A 17,957-nucleotide genomic window follows, 5' to 3' on the forward strand; every position below is an offset into this window, starting at 1 on the left:
AGTATGTTGTTATAACCACAGAAGAATCTCTTTTAAATGATTACTCAGTTTAAACTGAATTCATCACCAATTCATTACAGGAAGATTTTATTTTTCTTTCAGCTTTTTGATGCAGACATACCTTGCACCAAGTAAAAGACAATTATCATTCATTGTTTCAAAGTCTGCCGACTCAACTCTATATGTTTCCTATAATTACCTGAAACTGACAGGAAATGATCGTCTAATGATGTAGTGCAATTAATAAGTTTTAACTCCAGTTGTATGTCCCAATGTACGTCCGCTGTTTAAAAGGCTAAAAACTATTTATTCAGCTAAAATAACTCATGTGTTCCCAATTACAGGACTGTTAGTATCTTCTTTGTTGATTAATCTGCTCATTGTTGCATAAAACAGAAGAACCTCTATCTCAGTTTTCAAGTAGACATGTTCACTTTGATTGTTTTGTCCATGTAAAACATCTACAGCCAATCCAAATGTATCTAGAGTCATTGGTCAGAGTAGTTACTAATAACTATTCATTGAATCCAGTTATTGTTTCCGTATCATATTTAAATTCATATTTAAATGCAATTTTCTGTAACTAAAACCGGACAAATTTAAAGAAATACACCGGTGACATGATCTGGATGTCCTCAATTGGAGGTGTAGCCAAGCTCCCTGCAAGCAAGGGACCCGTGGGGGCTCTCCTGACCCCCCACTGCGGGACCAATAGACATGCTGCACCTGTAATCCAGTGCGCCTGTCCCGTTTGGAAAAAGTTGGCAGCGCAATGGTTACGCTGCGTGCGTCTCAAGGGCAAAAAGGAAATGAGGAAACCGATCACAACAACAAATGAAGACTCCTACCTTTCCAGACCTCTCTGTGTGTCTGAGTGCGGACTGCTCTGCTGTAGCTACACCTCCATGTCAGCGGAGGACGTTATTCTAGGTTTATTCATAAGGGGATAATAAATAAAATAAATAAATAAAACCGAGGAGATGCGCCTGGAGGAGTAACGTCACATTTTCAGAGAGAGCGGCAGAGTGGAGAGACTGTGACCGAGCCGGGGGAGAGGAATATGCGGCACTGGTCCCTCTGCACGTCGCACCAAAGCGTTGGATCTCTACCGGATAAGCGTCCTATAGCTGGGATGGCGTGATTTATTTTTTCATATATTTTTTTATCCCCATCCACACGGAGGATTTAATGAGCGAACCACGTTTTAGCGCTGCTCCCCTTGTCACGCCACCCAGGACCCCACGGAGACCGGTTTCACGGGATCAGGACCCACAGACTGACGGTACCCAAAATAAATACAAGGAGGCTTCACTTTAAAGTTAAGATAAGTTTCAGGGAAAAGACCAGGATTTATCCAGGCTGTGGTTTTACAGTCAATAAATTAGCCTAAGATTTTTATATATCTTAAAGTAGGGAGGGTCATTTAAATAGCACACCCATTAATAAGCGAACAAATCTTTCAGAGTCCATAGTTTACGTTGGGATCTGATATAATTTTTTATCATAAATTGATCAAATGCAACCGAATAAAGTTGCAGCAATGAGGATGCCACCCTGGGGGTCCTTTCAAGGAAGGGAGACTGGAGAATGAAAGCGGGATATCTGCGTCTCTAATCGGACACAGAGGCGAAGGCAGGAGGACAAGTCCCCTCCTTTTTCTTTTTCTTTTTTGGATTGGTCCAAAAATATTTTTTGCGTGCCCCTTGGACTCCTACACACAATGGGGATTATGCTTCAAGTTATTCTAGGAATGTTTCAATTCCTGCTGCTCACCAGAATACCGACGTCCCATGCCAAGGTATGTATAGACCATTTGACCTCAAAAGACTGCATGTCTGGGGTGGTCAGACTGCCACCAGCCTGGAGACTAGTCCAGACCAGTCTCCATCTTATTTGAACGGTGGCCTTAGTAGGATAAACTAGGGTAAGAACCCTTGGGTATGAATTCATTCAGAAGGAAAGTTATAGCTTTGTGCAGGGTATCCTCCAGGTCAATGACACCTGTCAACTCTGTGACAGAAAAACACAACCATAACCCTGCAGCGGTTGCATTATGGTTTATTGGCATCTCTCACCCCTATAATTCAGTAGGCATATTTAGATATATATAAGGTAGCTATTATAAAACCAATTTAGCAGAACAAGTATTGAGTTGTATTTAGCTGGCTGTGTAAATTCCTCCTTCATGGCACTTTATCTCTTTTAGCTAGCTCATTGTTTACCAAACATACCTTTTTGGAGGGAAAGGATAAGGGACATTAACTTAGTTTACCCAAATTAGCTGTCAGACTTTTCACCTTTTTGCAATTTGTTAGTATTAGAAAAACATGCATTAATGATGTTAGGAATTGTTGGATTTATCTTTGTTGTATGCTTTATGTATATATGCTTCTGGGGTTTAAATGAGAAGATACTACTCAGATTACCCAAGGCTAGCATTAAGGCTGCTATATGCTAACCCAGCTCAATCAGCTAAGTCAGTTGTTCTTCTCTCTACCCTTTTCACTACATGACTAGAAACCCATTTAGTTGGATATTTGCTTCTCAATGTGTTTTAGTGAGGTTTAGGTGAGAAAATAGCTACAACTCTGGTCACCTTAGGTTAGCATTTAAGCAGCTTTATGCTAAACTACCTTAGTTTAGTTAAATTAACTGTCAGGCTCCTTACTTTTTTAGCAGTGCATGTGGACCAGAAAAACGTTTATTATCAGTGTATCATACTTGTTTTGATATTTGCTTCTTTCCTGTTATTACTTTAGTTTAGATACACTTGCTTGGTTTAGTCATTGTTCTTATGTTGTTTGGTTTAGCTTAATTAGCTTACTTTAGCTGAATAATCTTAGATTGAAGACTGGGAACAGAGTGCACAGCTAAATTAGGCTGACTTAATCTAAGTTATCAAAGTTAGCTAATTAACTTATTTGATCCCATATTGTTTCTGACTAGGGCCATTAACTTTCTGATATCTCTGCTAATTACCTAGCAGTTAGTCCAGTCAATAGTCTGACACATACATAGGGAAGTATTTTTTATTATTTATTACAGATTTAACTTATTATAAATAGTAACATTTAATAATTAATTAGGTTGCTGGTTGCTGAAATTTCTATGGTTTATCAAAGCCCAAGCGGTTGTTTCCAGTCTTTGCTAGCTAACAAGCTATCTTCATATTTACATAGGCTACTGACATTAAGGTGGTGGTATCGATTTTCTCATCCAGCTATGAGTAAGAAAGTAAATAAACACATTTCTAACCAAAATATCAAGTAGTCTTTCACATGTACTATCAATCCATTTAGTATATCCTAGAGATAGCAAGCTGGATAGCCCCAAAATTGTTATGAATACATTATAATATATAAAGCATTAGTAAAACCATAATACAGCTGTTTACAGAAGAATCTAAACGTTATTTTCATTATGTGTTAAAAATTATTGTGAATGTAATGTATTATTATTTTGATTAATAGGTGGGTTCAATTCTACTATTATTCGTCATTTAGATAGATAGATAGATAGATAGATAGATAGATAGATAGATAGATAGATAGATAGATGGATCTGTAATTTACAGTGGGGTCATTTTAGTTATCTTTCACAATAAGTGTTGAATATTGATTGTGCTGACATTGTCCTTGATATGACATATAGGCTCATGCTCCACACAGATATTTGGAGAGACCTGCATGTGCTTCTTCTTTATTTATGTCTGGAGGCTCCTATCAGGAACAAGCAGTGCTCAGAAGTGGTGTAGGATGCAGCTCTGACTCTGTGCTGCTGTATACTGTAGGTTTTAGTGATTCATCATCCTAGACACTACATGGCGCACAGCAGCGTGCACCAGAAAGCCTCTTCACCTGCTCACAGCTGGCCTCATGTCTGAGTCTCTGCTTTCATGCTGTCTGCTTCTCTGACAGCTTATTTTTTTTTCAAAAAAGGGGTCATCCTTCTCTGTCTGTAAAGATAAATCTTGGTTTGGGAGAGACGGTCTGTAGCTAACACACACATACATGGCCCATCTGTACAGTGTGCTCTGGGAGTTGCATTGAGTTAGGTTGCTTAGACAGACAGTCATGGCAGTGCAGATGGCTTTGGGCTGGTACTCAGGAGTGTGTATCTGTGTGTATCTGTGTGTGTGTGTGTGTGTGCCAGCTCAAATATGGCTGCCAAAAGAAGTTAATCTTAGACTTGTCTCAGAGACTGATACAGATTCTTACTTCAGCTCATTGCAGTCACAAAATGGCCTCAGTCTCAGCTTAACTGAATATTGTTGAATCAATGTGGGCCAAACCAGTGTGTGTGTGTGTGTAGCAGGGGGTGGAGCAGTTAAAAGGGGGCAACTGGACAAAGTCTACATTCCCTTACAAGTGGCCTTGGTCTTCACACACACATAGGCCCAAACAGAGGGCAATAAAATTCAGTTTCTCTTTCTGTGTGTTTTTCATTACCAAATTCATATCCTTTACGTAATGAAAAAAATGCAATATATTATCATATATAACATTAGTAGGTTATGAATATGTGTAAGGGACCATTATGCTGTTGTAGCTGCTCCATACAGTGGTTCCCAACCAAGACACTGGGCTCCTTAAAAAGGTCATGAGATGAATCTTAGAGGTTGAGATATGGTTTGTTGTTATTTGTGAAGGATGTGAACTGTGTGAGATCTTTAAAGGGGGAATTGATGGAACTGCTCATTTTGGTCAAACAGTTCAGGGAGCTCTAGTGTAATGTTTAATAATGCATGGTATTTTATAACGATGTCATATGTTTTTGAATAAAAAATTCTAATTTGAAAAGTAATTACCTGCCTCCCCGAGTGTAGTATAAGAGATCAGAAACACTCAAATAAATGTGTGTTTTATAAGAAATAAGGTGAAACAGTAAGAAATGATAAAAAATAGTGAAATACTGGATCAATATATTTGTCAAACAAACATTTAGACTAATCGTTTTCTTAAAAAGAAAGAAATCCAGTATCAGACGCTCTCACTCTCCTGAAAGTTTTCCATAATCAGTTGAGAGGGTTCAGGGCAAAGGTAGCAGGTACAACACATTCAAAGATACATCAGCTCCCTCCTCAGGCTGTCGTGGAGGTGAAGATGTGGTTGAAATGTGATCGTGGACATTTTTGACATTTTTACTCAAATGGACCTCATCTGTGCAGGAAATGTTTCATAACAAAGCGGGCCTGTTTAATTTATCTGTCACGCTATAGGCTTTATTTTGGCCTCGGCAGCAGTGTCAAAGTTCAGAGTTTTCCTTTTCTTCCTGTCATTTACCACCAAGCTTTATTGAGCCAGGTGTGAAATATTGTGGTGTTCATTAACAGGAAATACTTTACTCTGCAGATCTGCTGGGGCAGCAGTGTCACACAGGAAGTTGAAGGCAATAGTTGAGAAGTAATTAGAGGCATATAATGGCCTGTTGCAGAAATAAATGCTGATTATTACTCAGTAAGAGTGAATTGATGAATGTTGTATTATCTGTGTTGACTTTGTATATATGAACAAAATATACATAGGGGAGCTAATCATCTTTAGCATCCGCAGTTAATCTGAATCTCTTATTGTTTTATGTGTTTGTTTTTTGTTTTTTGTTTTTTGCATCATGGCTCCAAAATTCAATGCTAATCACTATTTTTTTATAATTTCCAGCTTGCTCACTGGCGGCCATCAGACTCCCCCAAATCCAGGGAAGCCAGAGAAGGTACGCTTCTTGTTCCTATTTCTTTGAGGACCTGAAAGAGAAAAAATTTAACACATTATTTGCCTTTGCCTCTCTGCCAGTGCGACGGTGGTTGGAGGTTTATTCCCGGAGCGGCTGCGAGCCTCGGGACACTCTGGTGGAGGTTTGGCGGGAGTTGCCGGAGGAGACGCACCATCTCTTCGTCCCGTCCTGCGTGTCAGTGAGGCGATGTGGCGGCTGCTGTGCTGACGAGGCCTTGGAGTGTGTGCCCACACTCACGAATACACTCACCATGGAGGTACGCACTCAGATGCACAATCCTGTCTGCTACAGGAGATGATAAATGTTAAATGATTTTTTTTTAATCCGTGTGCAGCTGATGAGAACGTCCTTCATGAAACACGAGCTCATCGAGCTGCCCTTCATCGAGCACAGCCAGTGTGAGTGCAGGTAATAAAAACACACTCCTATGTCTGTGCATAGAGGTAGAGATTCATGGTGTACCTGTTCTTCTTTGACGTCATGTGTACAACAAACACCCTCTGCTTTATCTGTGTGCAGATTAAAAGAACAGTTCCAGCCAATACCTACTACAAGGTAAAACACTCATCGTTCCCTTTCTTTCTGTATTTCTGGGTTTTCTGTTTCCTGATACTGTTGGTGTGTGCTTCTTTTCAACCATTTTCTAATGGCGTCATCAAACCCTCTTTATCATCTCATGTTCAAACTTCTAGTACTCTTATAGTTTTTTAATGATAAAACCCAAGTACACTTATGTGGATTAATAGTATTTAAAAGAAGTTACACTTATTAGTCACCTATGAGTCCAACAATGAGCTTTGAGTTTGTTATTTGGGTTTATTTGAAAACTCTCTATAAAGGACAAAGCCCAACGTCTTTGGCAAAAATGTAGTTTTATGATTCAACAAGTGACCAAATGGACATCATCAGTGTCATGTCCAGCAATAAATCACATCAGTGTATGCTTTCCAGGCACACTTACAATTAAATATAGAGAAGACACTGCATACTCACGTCTGTTTAAAGGTATGGACAAACCAAACAGATATGAAATAGCTACCGACAACAAGAAGTTGAACCTGTGTGATCTGAACCTGTGTGAAGCAGGTGAACCAGCAGCAGGCAATTTTAATATGATGTGTTCATCATTAAAAGGGGGAAACGAGAATAGCTACTATTAGCTGGGAAGCTAGGAAGAGCTCCAAACTGTCGTACAGAGCTGACCTCTCCTGTATCATGCTGGTCAGTTCTTTTGTACAGTCAGATGAAGCTGTCCAACGTGAAGAGCCTTCTCTGTGCTCATTAAACTTGGTCGCTTCGTTTTAGTTTATCTCCTCGTGCACTTGTTTTTGTAAGCCAATCAGAGTATACGCTCTCACTGACCTGCTCCTCTCTGCTTGAACATGCTGAGTCACTGGAAAATGGACGACTGTCAGCTTGGTGTTGTGCCCTAACTGCCGCAATTAAAAACAGCTGCCTTGTTGAGTTCTCTTTCAACAAACAAAACTTATTTTCAGTGAGTTATTTGAAATGTTTAATGGCTGTAAAGTCTGTAATGTTGTCTACACAGACAGATAATGTTGTGGCTACATTGTATGCGTATGGATCACTAGGATGGCTCTCCATAAGGTTATAGCTATGGTTCTAAAAAAAGATTTGTTCACAGTGGACGGAAACGTAAGAGAAAAATGTTCCTAGGTGAACATGTAAATGCAAAAGAAGCCATTGTGTTCAGCATGAAGAAAACCTTCTGTTCATGTTTTAGAGAGCGTCATCTGGGACTGACAGCTGAACTCTGTGAAAGGAACCTTTCTGTCGGGTCCCTGGTGTTTGTTTGTGTGTCCCAATCATATGATTGCATCTTTAATGTTTATGTCCCCATGCTTCCTGTTAGGATGTGGACATAAATAAAGGATTCCAATGTATGCGTCTGTATACACTTATCTACCTTCAGTTAAATGCTGTGGATCTTTATGGCTGCATGTGGCTTTCTAACGTTTTTTTTCTTGGCTTACATTTTGTGTTAATACAAATGAGAGTTTTCGTGTGTGTGCAAGTTTGTTTCTGTGTGAGTGTGTTTGTGCCTCAGCGAGTTAGCATCTGTGTGACTCTCTCCCATCATCCCGTGGGACAGCCCGCATCCTGTTGTCACCATAGTGATGATTTTTATCTCCCCTGCCATGTGCTCTCTCCCAGACTGACGGAGCAGAGTCACGCATCCCTAATAGTAAATTAGAGCTCCAAAAACAACAGCAGCAGCAGCAGTACAGCAATCTGTTAATAACGTCAGGGCTTCACTGGTAAACACTGTCCCCGTAATTGGATATAGTTTAATACAGCAGATGGGATCAGAACGGAGAAGGACAATTAAAGCTGAAAAAATAAAACCAGAGCTGGGTGTGCACTTTGCTGCTGAGGGCACGGCACATGTTAAAGTTAAACAGATCAGTGAAGGCTGGCACTCAAATTGAGACAGACAACAGTTATCACCAAAAGAGCTTAAAAAAACAAAGGCCCTAAAAGTCAAAGCAAAAAAGGTCTATTATTCTTCAAACAGTTCCATGTTTTGTCTGACTCAGGGGAGCCTCATAGTCTGCACCCACTGTATATCTGTGTTTCCATTTTGTTCCTGAAATTTACTAAATAGTCAATCATTATCGAGTGTCCTATGGAGATATCTGTACTTGCTTCCTCTAGTTTTCTTTTACCTGAGTTAAGTAATAACACTATCAAAACTGTACTGAAGTGAAGTATTATGAAATAGCATGTTCCCTGCCAGGCTTATAATGCTTTACATTATATCACTGGATCATTGTGCTGGTGCCCTTCAGTGTTAGTGTCAGGATGGAAAGTAACTAACTCAAGCCGTCAGATAAATCTGGTGGAGTGAAAAGTAAAATATTTCCCTCTGAAATGCAGTAGAAGTAAATAAGTTTGTTTTGCATCATTTCCTTGAATAAATGTATATAATATTAAATTTCCACCGCTAATATAACAAAATTTTACATAAACATATAAGTCATGAAAAATAAAGGTGAATTAATCTACAAAATGAAATACAATGATCTGCAGTATTTCTGATGGTGACGTAAGAAATTAGATATAAGATGACGTACAGTATGTCAAACTATGAAGTGAACATAGGTACAGTAATAGGTTAACTTCATGAGTGTTATAAAGTTTAGTTTGTGTTGAAACCGTGTCAGAAAGGTGATAAATCAGGTGTATGATCATTTTGGAGGATGTACTTTGTGGTGCTGTTAAACTGGGTTGAATTAAACTCTAGAGTGTGTCGGTTATTTAGTCTAGCCAACCTAGACTTAAATGGGATTTCCAAAATAACAAAAACATGTGTTGGTCCATCACAATACAATTCAATGGCAAAACAAATCACTGCCTCCAAAATGAAATCACAGTTCAGCTAACAGCTCTCTCAGTTATGTTAACAAATGCTTGATACCATAACTTTGAAGATAAGATTTAGTGTTGAACTGTTTCACTAGTGTACCTAATGAACTGGTAAGTAAGAGTGTATTGGAGATTGATTTGAAATGTTTCAGCTCCAGTACACAACTCCCTTTTTATTTGATTAAAAGAAGCCAATCCTCTTGAATCTTAAATTAAAGACAGACTGTAGTTGAAAGTAAACTGATTTTAGTGTGTTTAGTGTTTGCTGTTCCAGCTTCTTTGGCATGAACTCTTGAGCGTTTAAAGAGTATAACATTTTATCTGTTGGATATTCTCAGGCCCTATCTGAAGCCAGCGAGAAAAGGCAAGAAAAAGGAGAGGGCGAAGCCCAGACTGAAGACAACTGGAGACGCCAGAGCCGTGTATGTTTAATATTCAGTTCACACATTGCATTTTTTTAAAAAATCAGTTCCAACCCTTAAGATGACGGTGATGCTTGTGTTAGTCAGTATTTTCCAGCCCACATATTTCAGCCTCAATGTGAATGTTTGGATTAGGGGAAAGCTGGGTTATCTAGTCTACATTATTACTGAAGGACAGTTTGTTTTACAGCTGCATGAGTCAAGGTCTCTCACAGACACACACACACACACACACACACCCACACACACACACCCACACACCTACACACGCAGTGGCAAACTCCATATCTCAGTAATCAAAACAGTATTTAACTAGTAGTTAATTATTATTTACTGTCATTAGAGGTGTGACATGCTGTATTATATAATCTCACTATAAATATTCAAGGACAATAAAAACATGGAGCTACATGTACCACGATCTCTGTGAGTCCTGAGCAGTGGCGGATAAAAGAATTAGCACTCTTTTCCTCTTTAGTCTTTTTCATCTGCTTCCCCTTCTGTTTGCTGTCAGTCATTTCCGGGCCCCTGGGGGCCAGAGGTGGCTCAGTTTGGGTGTGACGTCCCTCAGCACCCATCCATCACTCACAACAGGCTTTATTCAGACTCTGGCAGGGGTGAAATCTGTGTAATCTGCTCCCAAATGCCACCATCTCCGTCCATGCCAGCGGCAGGCGTGGTCATCGGGACATGAACAAAGATGGCCCCTCTTTGCCTCATTAAGTAACTTCATTAAAGACGCCGTCCTCCCGGGAAGACTGGGGCAGAACCAGCTCCGTTTAATGGACCAACTGATGCAGACAGCTTTCTCAGACTCAGAGCTCAGAGAAGGGAAGTGCAGGGCGTCTAGAGCAGAAAATGAAGGCGTCATAGGAAGTATTTGAACAAAGCCTTGGTAACAGAGAGAGAGACAGATGGACAGAAAGAGGAGAAAGTTTGTCAGCAGCTTAGGAAGCGGTATCCCACATTAGTCACACGTCGCCTACTCACTACATTGTGTGGGTTTGTTTCAGACTGTACGTGTTCAAACAAGCCTTGCATTTCATTTTTAGCCAGTGGGTCCAGACTTAATATTTAAAAAACCTAAAATAGCTAAACTGTTAGATGGATTGCCATCACGTCTTGTACAGACAGTTATGATGCCAGAGGTTAAAGCCCACTGATGTTTGAGGATCCCTGATGTGTCCTGTTGTATGTGTAGAGGACGTTTGTGGTTTTCAAATGAAACCTTAATAATTGTGTGATGAGTACCTGCTGTGATCAGTTAAATACTTAAATGATTTCTTTCATTTTAATCTAGTTCCTCCATCAGGTCAAACCAAAAAGCAAAAATAAAAACATTCCCATCAAACAGACAAACTTCTGCAGCTAACAACTCTGTTCTTCCATCCAGAACCCTGGCTCCCCCAACTCTTTCTGCCACGTCCTCTCCTCGTCCTCCTCCTCCATCACGTCCTCCCACCAGCCTCCTTCCCTCACCCTCTTCCCCTCCCTCACCCTCTGCCTTTAACTCGACCTCCCCGACGCCTCGCTGCCGCCCCTGCAGAGGGAGGAAGTGGACCCTGGATGCGACGTCGTGTCAGTGCCACTGCACCGTCAGAGCTGAGAGCTGCAGCCAGAAGGGCCGGAGACTCAACCCTCGTCGCTGCAAGTCAGTCTGAAAACACATCTGTGCTGCTTGAACTTGTTTTTATTTCATTTGGAACAGACAAGTGTGCAACTTAAGCACAATGCATGGATAGTGCAGATTTTCTTTAGTGTGTATCAAAGCCGTAAATTCTTAATCTAGAGCATGCTCCCATTATTCTCCTGTTATACCAATGGAGTGACTATTAGCTCCTGATGTGGATATATTTTCAAGTTAAAATCTTTCCTTGAACAAGAGCATCAGCCCATGAAATGATATATATACTGTAGATGTTTTATTACCAGATTCATAGTGTGCACAAGTGTTGAATTCAACGTGTGCGAGAATAAGTCCCTTAACAAAAAGCTTTCATGCTAAATCTTCCTCTCTTTATTGTTCATTTTTCCAGGTGTGAGGCCATGAGGACTTGATGTGTATGCCCACCTTCTTCTCACCTCCCTCTCACCACCAAATTCCTGTCGATTCATCGCCCACTCTCAGTATCAGTGCCATGGACCATACAGACGCTTGGACATCTAGTTTTCTCAAACTGAAGGAAATATTAGTGTAAGCACACACAAGACCCTGCAGCAGCAAAGCAACACATGCATCATTACAGCCTAAATATACAGTAGATCTACATGTGGGTGCAAACATGCGTCTACCTTCTTGCTTTCATGCACATGCGTGCAGACACGTAGCGTCACAGAACACATCCGATGGGTGGAGGATGGCAGTGGTGGAAAAATGGCAACTTTGAGGGACATGGGAATAAACAGACAAAATCTTTCTTGGTGGTCATGAGCCAGCAGGTAGACAGAGGTTTCTGACTACAAGAAGATCCTTTCACCTGTAATCATAATGAACAATGTGGATGAAGAGGACCAATCACAGGTGTCCTGTCTGGCGCCTCGGTGGATCATTTGCTCAAGGGAAACTGCACATGGAGACAGATTCCAGGGTTAAACTGAGACCAATCTTTGTGCAGAGGATTTGAGAGACATCAGATTATTGCACACTGAGACATACCAGGAGAACATAGGACATGCACATGAACTGGCACCCCAGTGTGTGTGGACCTATAGTTGAGCTGAATGCTGGGATGGAGTGTATCTGTGTGGTCTCCCCACTGAAAGACCCAGATGGGTTATCCCTGCAGCCGTTCTCTCTTATTCAAAGCATATGACCACGGGCTGGCTCTCCAAGCCGCTTTCCAGCATTAGTTTAATTTGGGCCTTTTGTCTCCATCTTTCCTCGGCTCCTCGTTTGAAAGGAGCCGCTTTGCCTCTCTTTGCCTCTCTTTCAGGCAGTGAGGAGAATGACAATAATGAGGCCTGGCGGCTGTCCACTGCTTCACACACAAACATTCACACTTCACATAATACCAGGAACACAGACGACACTACAAATGCAGCCAGACACACTCGGCCACACATACATCCATATTTACACACACAATGTGAAACGAATGCAGGTAGCCATAAGCTTTTGTTTGTGCCACACCGAGTGTGCAGATATATGTCAGTTGTTGTTTATTTGCAATTTACTGCAAAGTCTTCATTAAGTATTGTATAACATGCCTCTGTTTTATATTTTATTATAATTCTGTCAAGATGATTGGAAAGATATTCTATATTGTGTCTTTGTTTTTTGTTTTTTTTGTTCATCTGTAATCCGTCTGCATAAAGAGTCGCGCTGGGTGGCCGGCTAAACCGATGTGACCCTAATGTATTGAATTTAAACAGAGACGGCTCACATGGGCCACAAACGGGAGACTCTATACATCATAATGTGTAATTCAAACAATCAGTGGGGCAGTGTTGTCAGCAGCACACAGAGACCAAGCAAACAGCCGTCCCCAGCGCAGTGAAAGGAAAACACGGCTGCTGTTGTTGCATGCTAGACCCAGGACGGAAATAGTTTTATTCACTCGGAACATAACTTGTTTATATTCTGACTGAATCTCACGGTTTAACTCCATGTTGGTTCATGACTGCTTGGCTGCTGGGTGGGAACGGGGATTTGAACTGTGGCTGTTTCAGAAAGGATGAGGTCTTGAGCAGCTTGTCAGTCAGTGTGACGAGCTAAAGCCGGAGCTCGAAGGACCCAAAGCGGCAGGTTGTGGAGTTTAAAACCTTTTCTGACACTCACGCTGAGCCTCTGCTAAATGTCACTGAGAACATTTTAACAGTGATGTCTTGGCTCCAAGGGAAACGGTAGCTTTGAAACACCATGGTTCGAGTCCGTACTCCTCCCCTGAATTCATATGAACCTGCTGATTGAAGAATAGTCTCCCAGAAACAGCGTGCAGTCTGAATTATTTATGTGCCAGCCTTGGAGCAACAGAACTTTGTTTCAGTGGCTGCTGTGATAAGCTCTGTATTTATACTCTCCTGAGATGAGATTAAGTTTTCCATGCTTGTCGTTCAGTGTTTATTACTGTCAATCAATGCTTCAATCACTACCTCTATATCATGATATATTAATGACCAAGTATTAGAGCATATTTGTTACTTTCTCTGTGTTATTTCAGACCTCTTTTTAGATAATGACACGTTTAGCAATAAGCACAGTCTCATCTGTAGTGATCATCACTGGTTTAGAGGAACCTATAGGACGTTTCTGAAGGGAAGCGCTTTTAATGAGAGGAGAGCTGAGCTGGTCCTCTGAGTACTGACCAGACACTGTGTGATAATGTGGAACAGGAGATGGTTTCCCAAAGAGTTTGTAGCTTCAGACTATTGATGTACATTCTTAGCTTTATAGGTGTAGTTTTACACATTGGGAACGCATTTAGATTAGAAGAAAGATGCCACTCTGATATCTGTGTGGTAAATATGAACCTGTTGGTTAGCTTAGCTTAGCATAAAGACTGTAAATAAAGGGGAACAGCTGATGTAGTTCTGTCAGTAGGTGACTAAATACATGCAGAAACAACAAACTCTGGCATTTAGAGAGCTGTGCCAGCTTCAAATGAGTCTGTAGGCAGAGTTTGTTGCTTTTGGACAGAGCTATGCTAGCAGTTTAGTCTTTGTTTTTCGTTTTTATACTAAGCCAATCCACCTGAGTGATGGGCTGGCTTCATATATACTCTACAGACATGGAGGTGGTATTGACTGTCTCTTGGCAAAAAAAGCAAACTTCCCAATTTTTTTAACTATTCCGACAAGTTTTTTACTCACATGCAGCTATTTCTGTTCATGTGTTTAGTATTTGCATGAATTGACATCATTTATTAATAATAGGGAACAAATCATTTCTTTTGAGCAAACAAGCAAATGTTTTGGGAAACCAACAAGTCCCTGAACCTAAGTACCCTTGTGTTTGAGATTGCACATACTGCAGATCAGTCTACTGGGGGGGAAAAAAAAAAAAATGCAGAGCTGAAGGAGCAAGAGGACTCCACTCATACAGACGTGTATCAGTGACATTCCACCTAATAGAGTTGTGGTGCTGCGATAGGTTTTTGGCTGCCTCATTGTTACTTAATGTGACCAAATTATTTCAAAGCACCAATTCTGATCAATGAAAGCACCTTGAGTCATTCCCACTTCACAGCTCTTAAAGATGTAAACAATACTGATATTCTAGTCAAATAGCCAATCCTGTGTGAGCATCAAACATCAGTGTGCTTTGTATCTGCACAGTCTACATTGTACTGTTAAGGTAGCCCTGTTCTAGCCTCCAGTGTCTTAGTAGCCTATAGATACCACTTACTAAACTATATAACATTTTATAATCTCTAATATCCTGTCATGACTTTGTGTATGACGTAGTGCATACTTAAGAAATGTATTTGTATTCATTTTAGCTGTACCTTGCCAACAAATCTCTCTCTCTCTCTCTCTGCAAACACACTGTACTACTGTAGCCTATGTGTAGAGAAAACTGACACTCTTTTTTTGCTGCTACACCATTTGTGCCCTTTTATGATGTCATTGTAGAAAACAAATGCAGTTTTTTTGTTGTTGTATTAGTATATAAAGTACATGCCAATTAATCAATTCGATGTCCACATCAAAGTGTATACTGCATCGTCAAATATACTCAAACTGATACCAGGATACAACCGTGATGTTACAGATGTTATTAAAGGAAATGTCTTATTTTTCGTACAAACCTCTCCTTTTTTGTCCCTGTCCCCGGCTGACGTCCCTCTGCTTTGACCTCTCTGCCCCTCCACGTTTTGTTTGTTTAAATCTCTCATTTGACGGTAATGAAAGGTAAACACGCATTTTTGATTACGGTGCCACCCTGGGAGTTGGGCACAGTGCGTATGTGATGTGATGTGGTGTTATCAGACATAATATTGTTCCCTCTCCTCCTCTCGTTTGTACTGCTGAGTCAGAAACTGGTCAAGTACAAATGTGTAAAGCTCCACACTGTATATATATGTGTGTGTGTGGATAATCAGGGTGGATTTACTCATGTACACCTGAGGACTTGAGTATATCCATTTTATGAAGCTTCTTAGTTGAGTCTGTTTACTTGTGGGCATAAAAGATTTGTTGTTGCACAAGTGTGAGGGATGAATTTTATTTTTCTGCGTACGTACCTGTCTACAGCATCACTTCTATTCCACTGCCATTAATGATAACGTTAATGAAAGCTGCCTGCAAAATGATGTTCAGTCCTCATTAGCATTTAATATTAGAGAGCAGATGATGATGTTAATGGCATTTGAATCACAGTGACTGGCTGTAAACCTTTGACAGACTTATTAGTGATGATCGATGGGCTGTAGCTTCAGTACTGTGTGAGTGACAGCTGGATCTTTGAGTGTTTCTTTCAAGGAAGAGGAAAGGAAAGTCAGACGAAGGATTTGGATAAGAAATGCTGGAGAGGAGAGTAGAACCGAGAAGCGAAGTGCTGCTGCCAACCTGTCTGTCGAAGGGCATCATGCCAGTACTAAATATAGCTGCAAGATTAGGGAGACAGAGAGAGAACAGGACAGAGTGAGTCATATATCTCGATGCAGAAAAGATGCCTTTCCCCCAAAATCTGCTTTTTAAAGCTCTGCTTCCTCAGAACCAGACACCACCACCCCAAAATGCTACAGAATATACTGGAGAAAGCAAAAATACTGTTTCTCTGTTAGTTCTCAAAGATTTTATACATTCATTTGACTTCCTATATGTCTTCTACCATGTCTACCACCCTGTCGGCCTCTGCACACCTCACATCATTGTTCATTGTCTCTCTCAGTCTTTGCACTTGTATCGGGACTTCCTGTATTTTTCCACCTTGCTTTTCTCCGTATTCAGAGTCACTGTTTTTCTAATAGCTCCAGCCACGGTTTCCTCCCTGCTTTTGTAGCAGCAGCTGTGTTGAAGCAGGTACTGGACGCTATCTGTCCTGCGAGCTGTGTGTTGTTAGATGGTATCGCCGCTCCTGTGTGTGTGAGAGAAACACAGATAAAAAAGAATGAGAGAGAGAAAGAGCGTGTTTTGCAGCGTATAGAAGATTCATCGCTGGTTTCTGTTAAACCTGCAGGAAAGTGAGTGTTTTTTTAAAGTCTCTCATGAACACAAAGAACATTTATTTCATTTTAGAGAACAAACAAACTGCGTTATCTTCAACAGAAACATGGATCCACAGACCTTGTCTGTCTCACTCCACTGGAGGACATCAACCTTGATAAAAGATTTATGGTTCTTGTTACTACATGGGAAACAGTATGTGCTCGGTCAACAGGTTTAGACTTCAACGTGAAGATGAAAGCGTAATTCATACGTAATAAGTGTAATTCATTTTAACTGAGCATGTCAGCAATATAACTGTAATATTCATAATGTAGTAAAGTGGGAAAATAAATATTACTACACTTACACACATTATGCTACATGTTTTCAAGCTAATTAGATTCCAGCCATCCAAAAGGCCAAAATGCAAACATGTTAGCATTCATGCAGCTAATGTTAACAGTCAAACCTGTCAACATGCTAATATTTGCTAATTGGCTCTTTAGCACAAAACACAAAGTACAGCTTGACGTGATGCGAAGGTCTTTAGTTTTATTAGAGAAATCAGTCTGAGGTTAAACTGAGGCTATTACAATTCATCATGAGCGTAACATGAATGTGGAAAGAAAATGTCCCAGCAATCCTTCCAACATGAGGTGTTTGATTCAAAACTACAAATGACAACCTGAAATGTCAGAAGAGCACCTAAAAGGTTCATCTTCTGGGTATCATGAACATCTGTGCAAATGCTGCCTTCAAATCGAACTTGTCAGCCTGCGGTTACGACATGTGAAGTCACCGGCACAAAATGGTTGTCGTTCAAGCGATAACATCAGCTGAAAGTGATGAGGACACCCCGACCAGACAACTGTTGGCTAGAAGCCACAGAGGCAAACAGCTTAACAAGCTTAATATACAAAATGCAAAGGCATACTGAAAGGATAAAGATAAATTACAATAGGCCCATTTAAACTTAACATCCACCTCCACCTTTTTTGAACACATGAATTCTGACCTTACCAAATAAATTGGTGAATAACACAAGGGGTGGCCATTCATAAGGACTTTTCTTGTGAACACAATAAACCCAATCCAATCTGAAGGCAGAAATAATCTCTCACACCTCCAGCCAAAGATATTTGATATTCAATCAGGACCAAAGTTAAACCCACAAACATAAATAAAAATATATATTATGAAATGAAATATAATTTAGAATTTGAATGGTAGAAAAGAGATCAAACCACAAAGACAAGGGGGCATTTGAAGAAGAAACTCTTCTCTTTTTTTGTCCTGGTATGGGTTGTTTTGTTCAGCAAAAGAGATTAA

At 40.4% G+C, this 17,957-nt stretch overlaps 1 protein-coding gene across 1 annotated transcript; it reads left to right on the forward strand.

Annotated features, from left to right (window-relative positions):
- Positions 1-1,403: 1,403 nt before the first annotated feature.
- Positions 1,404-16,231, forward strand: vegfba (vascular endothelial growth factor Ba). Its single transcript, XM_084549497.1, has 8 exons — positions 1,404-1,798; positions 5,658-5,709; positions 5,790-5,986; positions 6,065-6,138; positions 6,250-6,285; positions 9,456-9,539; positions 10,933-11,190; positions 11,576-16,231. Exons 1-8 carry the CDS (start codon positions 1,721-1,723, stop codon positions 11,595-11,597), a joined length of 801 nt encoding a protein of 266 aa, XP_084405623.1. The 5' UTR covers positions 1,404-1,720; the 3' UTR covers positions 11,598-16,231.
- Positions 16,232-17,957: the final 1,726 nt, after the last annotated feature.

This window comes from Chelon labrosus (assembly GCF_963514085.1).
Source record: "Chelon labrosus genome assembly, chromosome: 8".
Classification (NCBI taxonomy): domain Eukaryota; kingdom Metazoa; phylum Chordata; class Actinopteri; order Mugiliformes; family Mugilidae; genus Chelon; species Chelon labrosus.

Bases quoted from the DNA above. Each gene is read 5' to 3' on its own strand.
- vegfba (XM_084549497.1), top strand. From the start codon at position 1,721: ATGGGGATTATGCTTCAAGTTATTCTAGGAATGTTTCAATTCCTGCTG. The intron at 5,710-5,789 runs GTACGCTTCTTG...CCTCTCTGCCAG, and splicing joins ATCCAGGGAAGCCAGAGAAG to TGCGACGGTGGTTGGAGGTT. The intron at 9,540-10,932 runs GTATGTTTAATA...TCTTCCATCCAG, and splicing joins ACTGGAGACGCCAGAGCCGT to AACCCTGGCTCCCCCAACTC.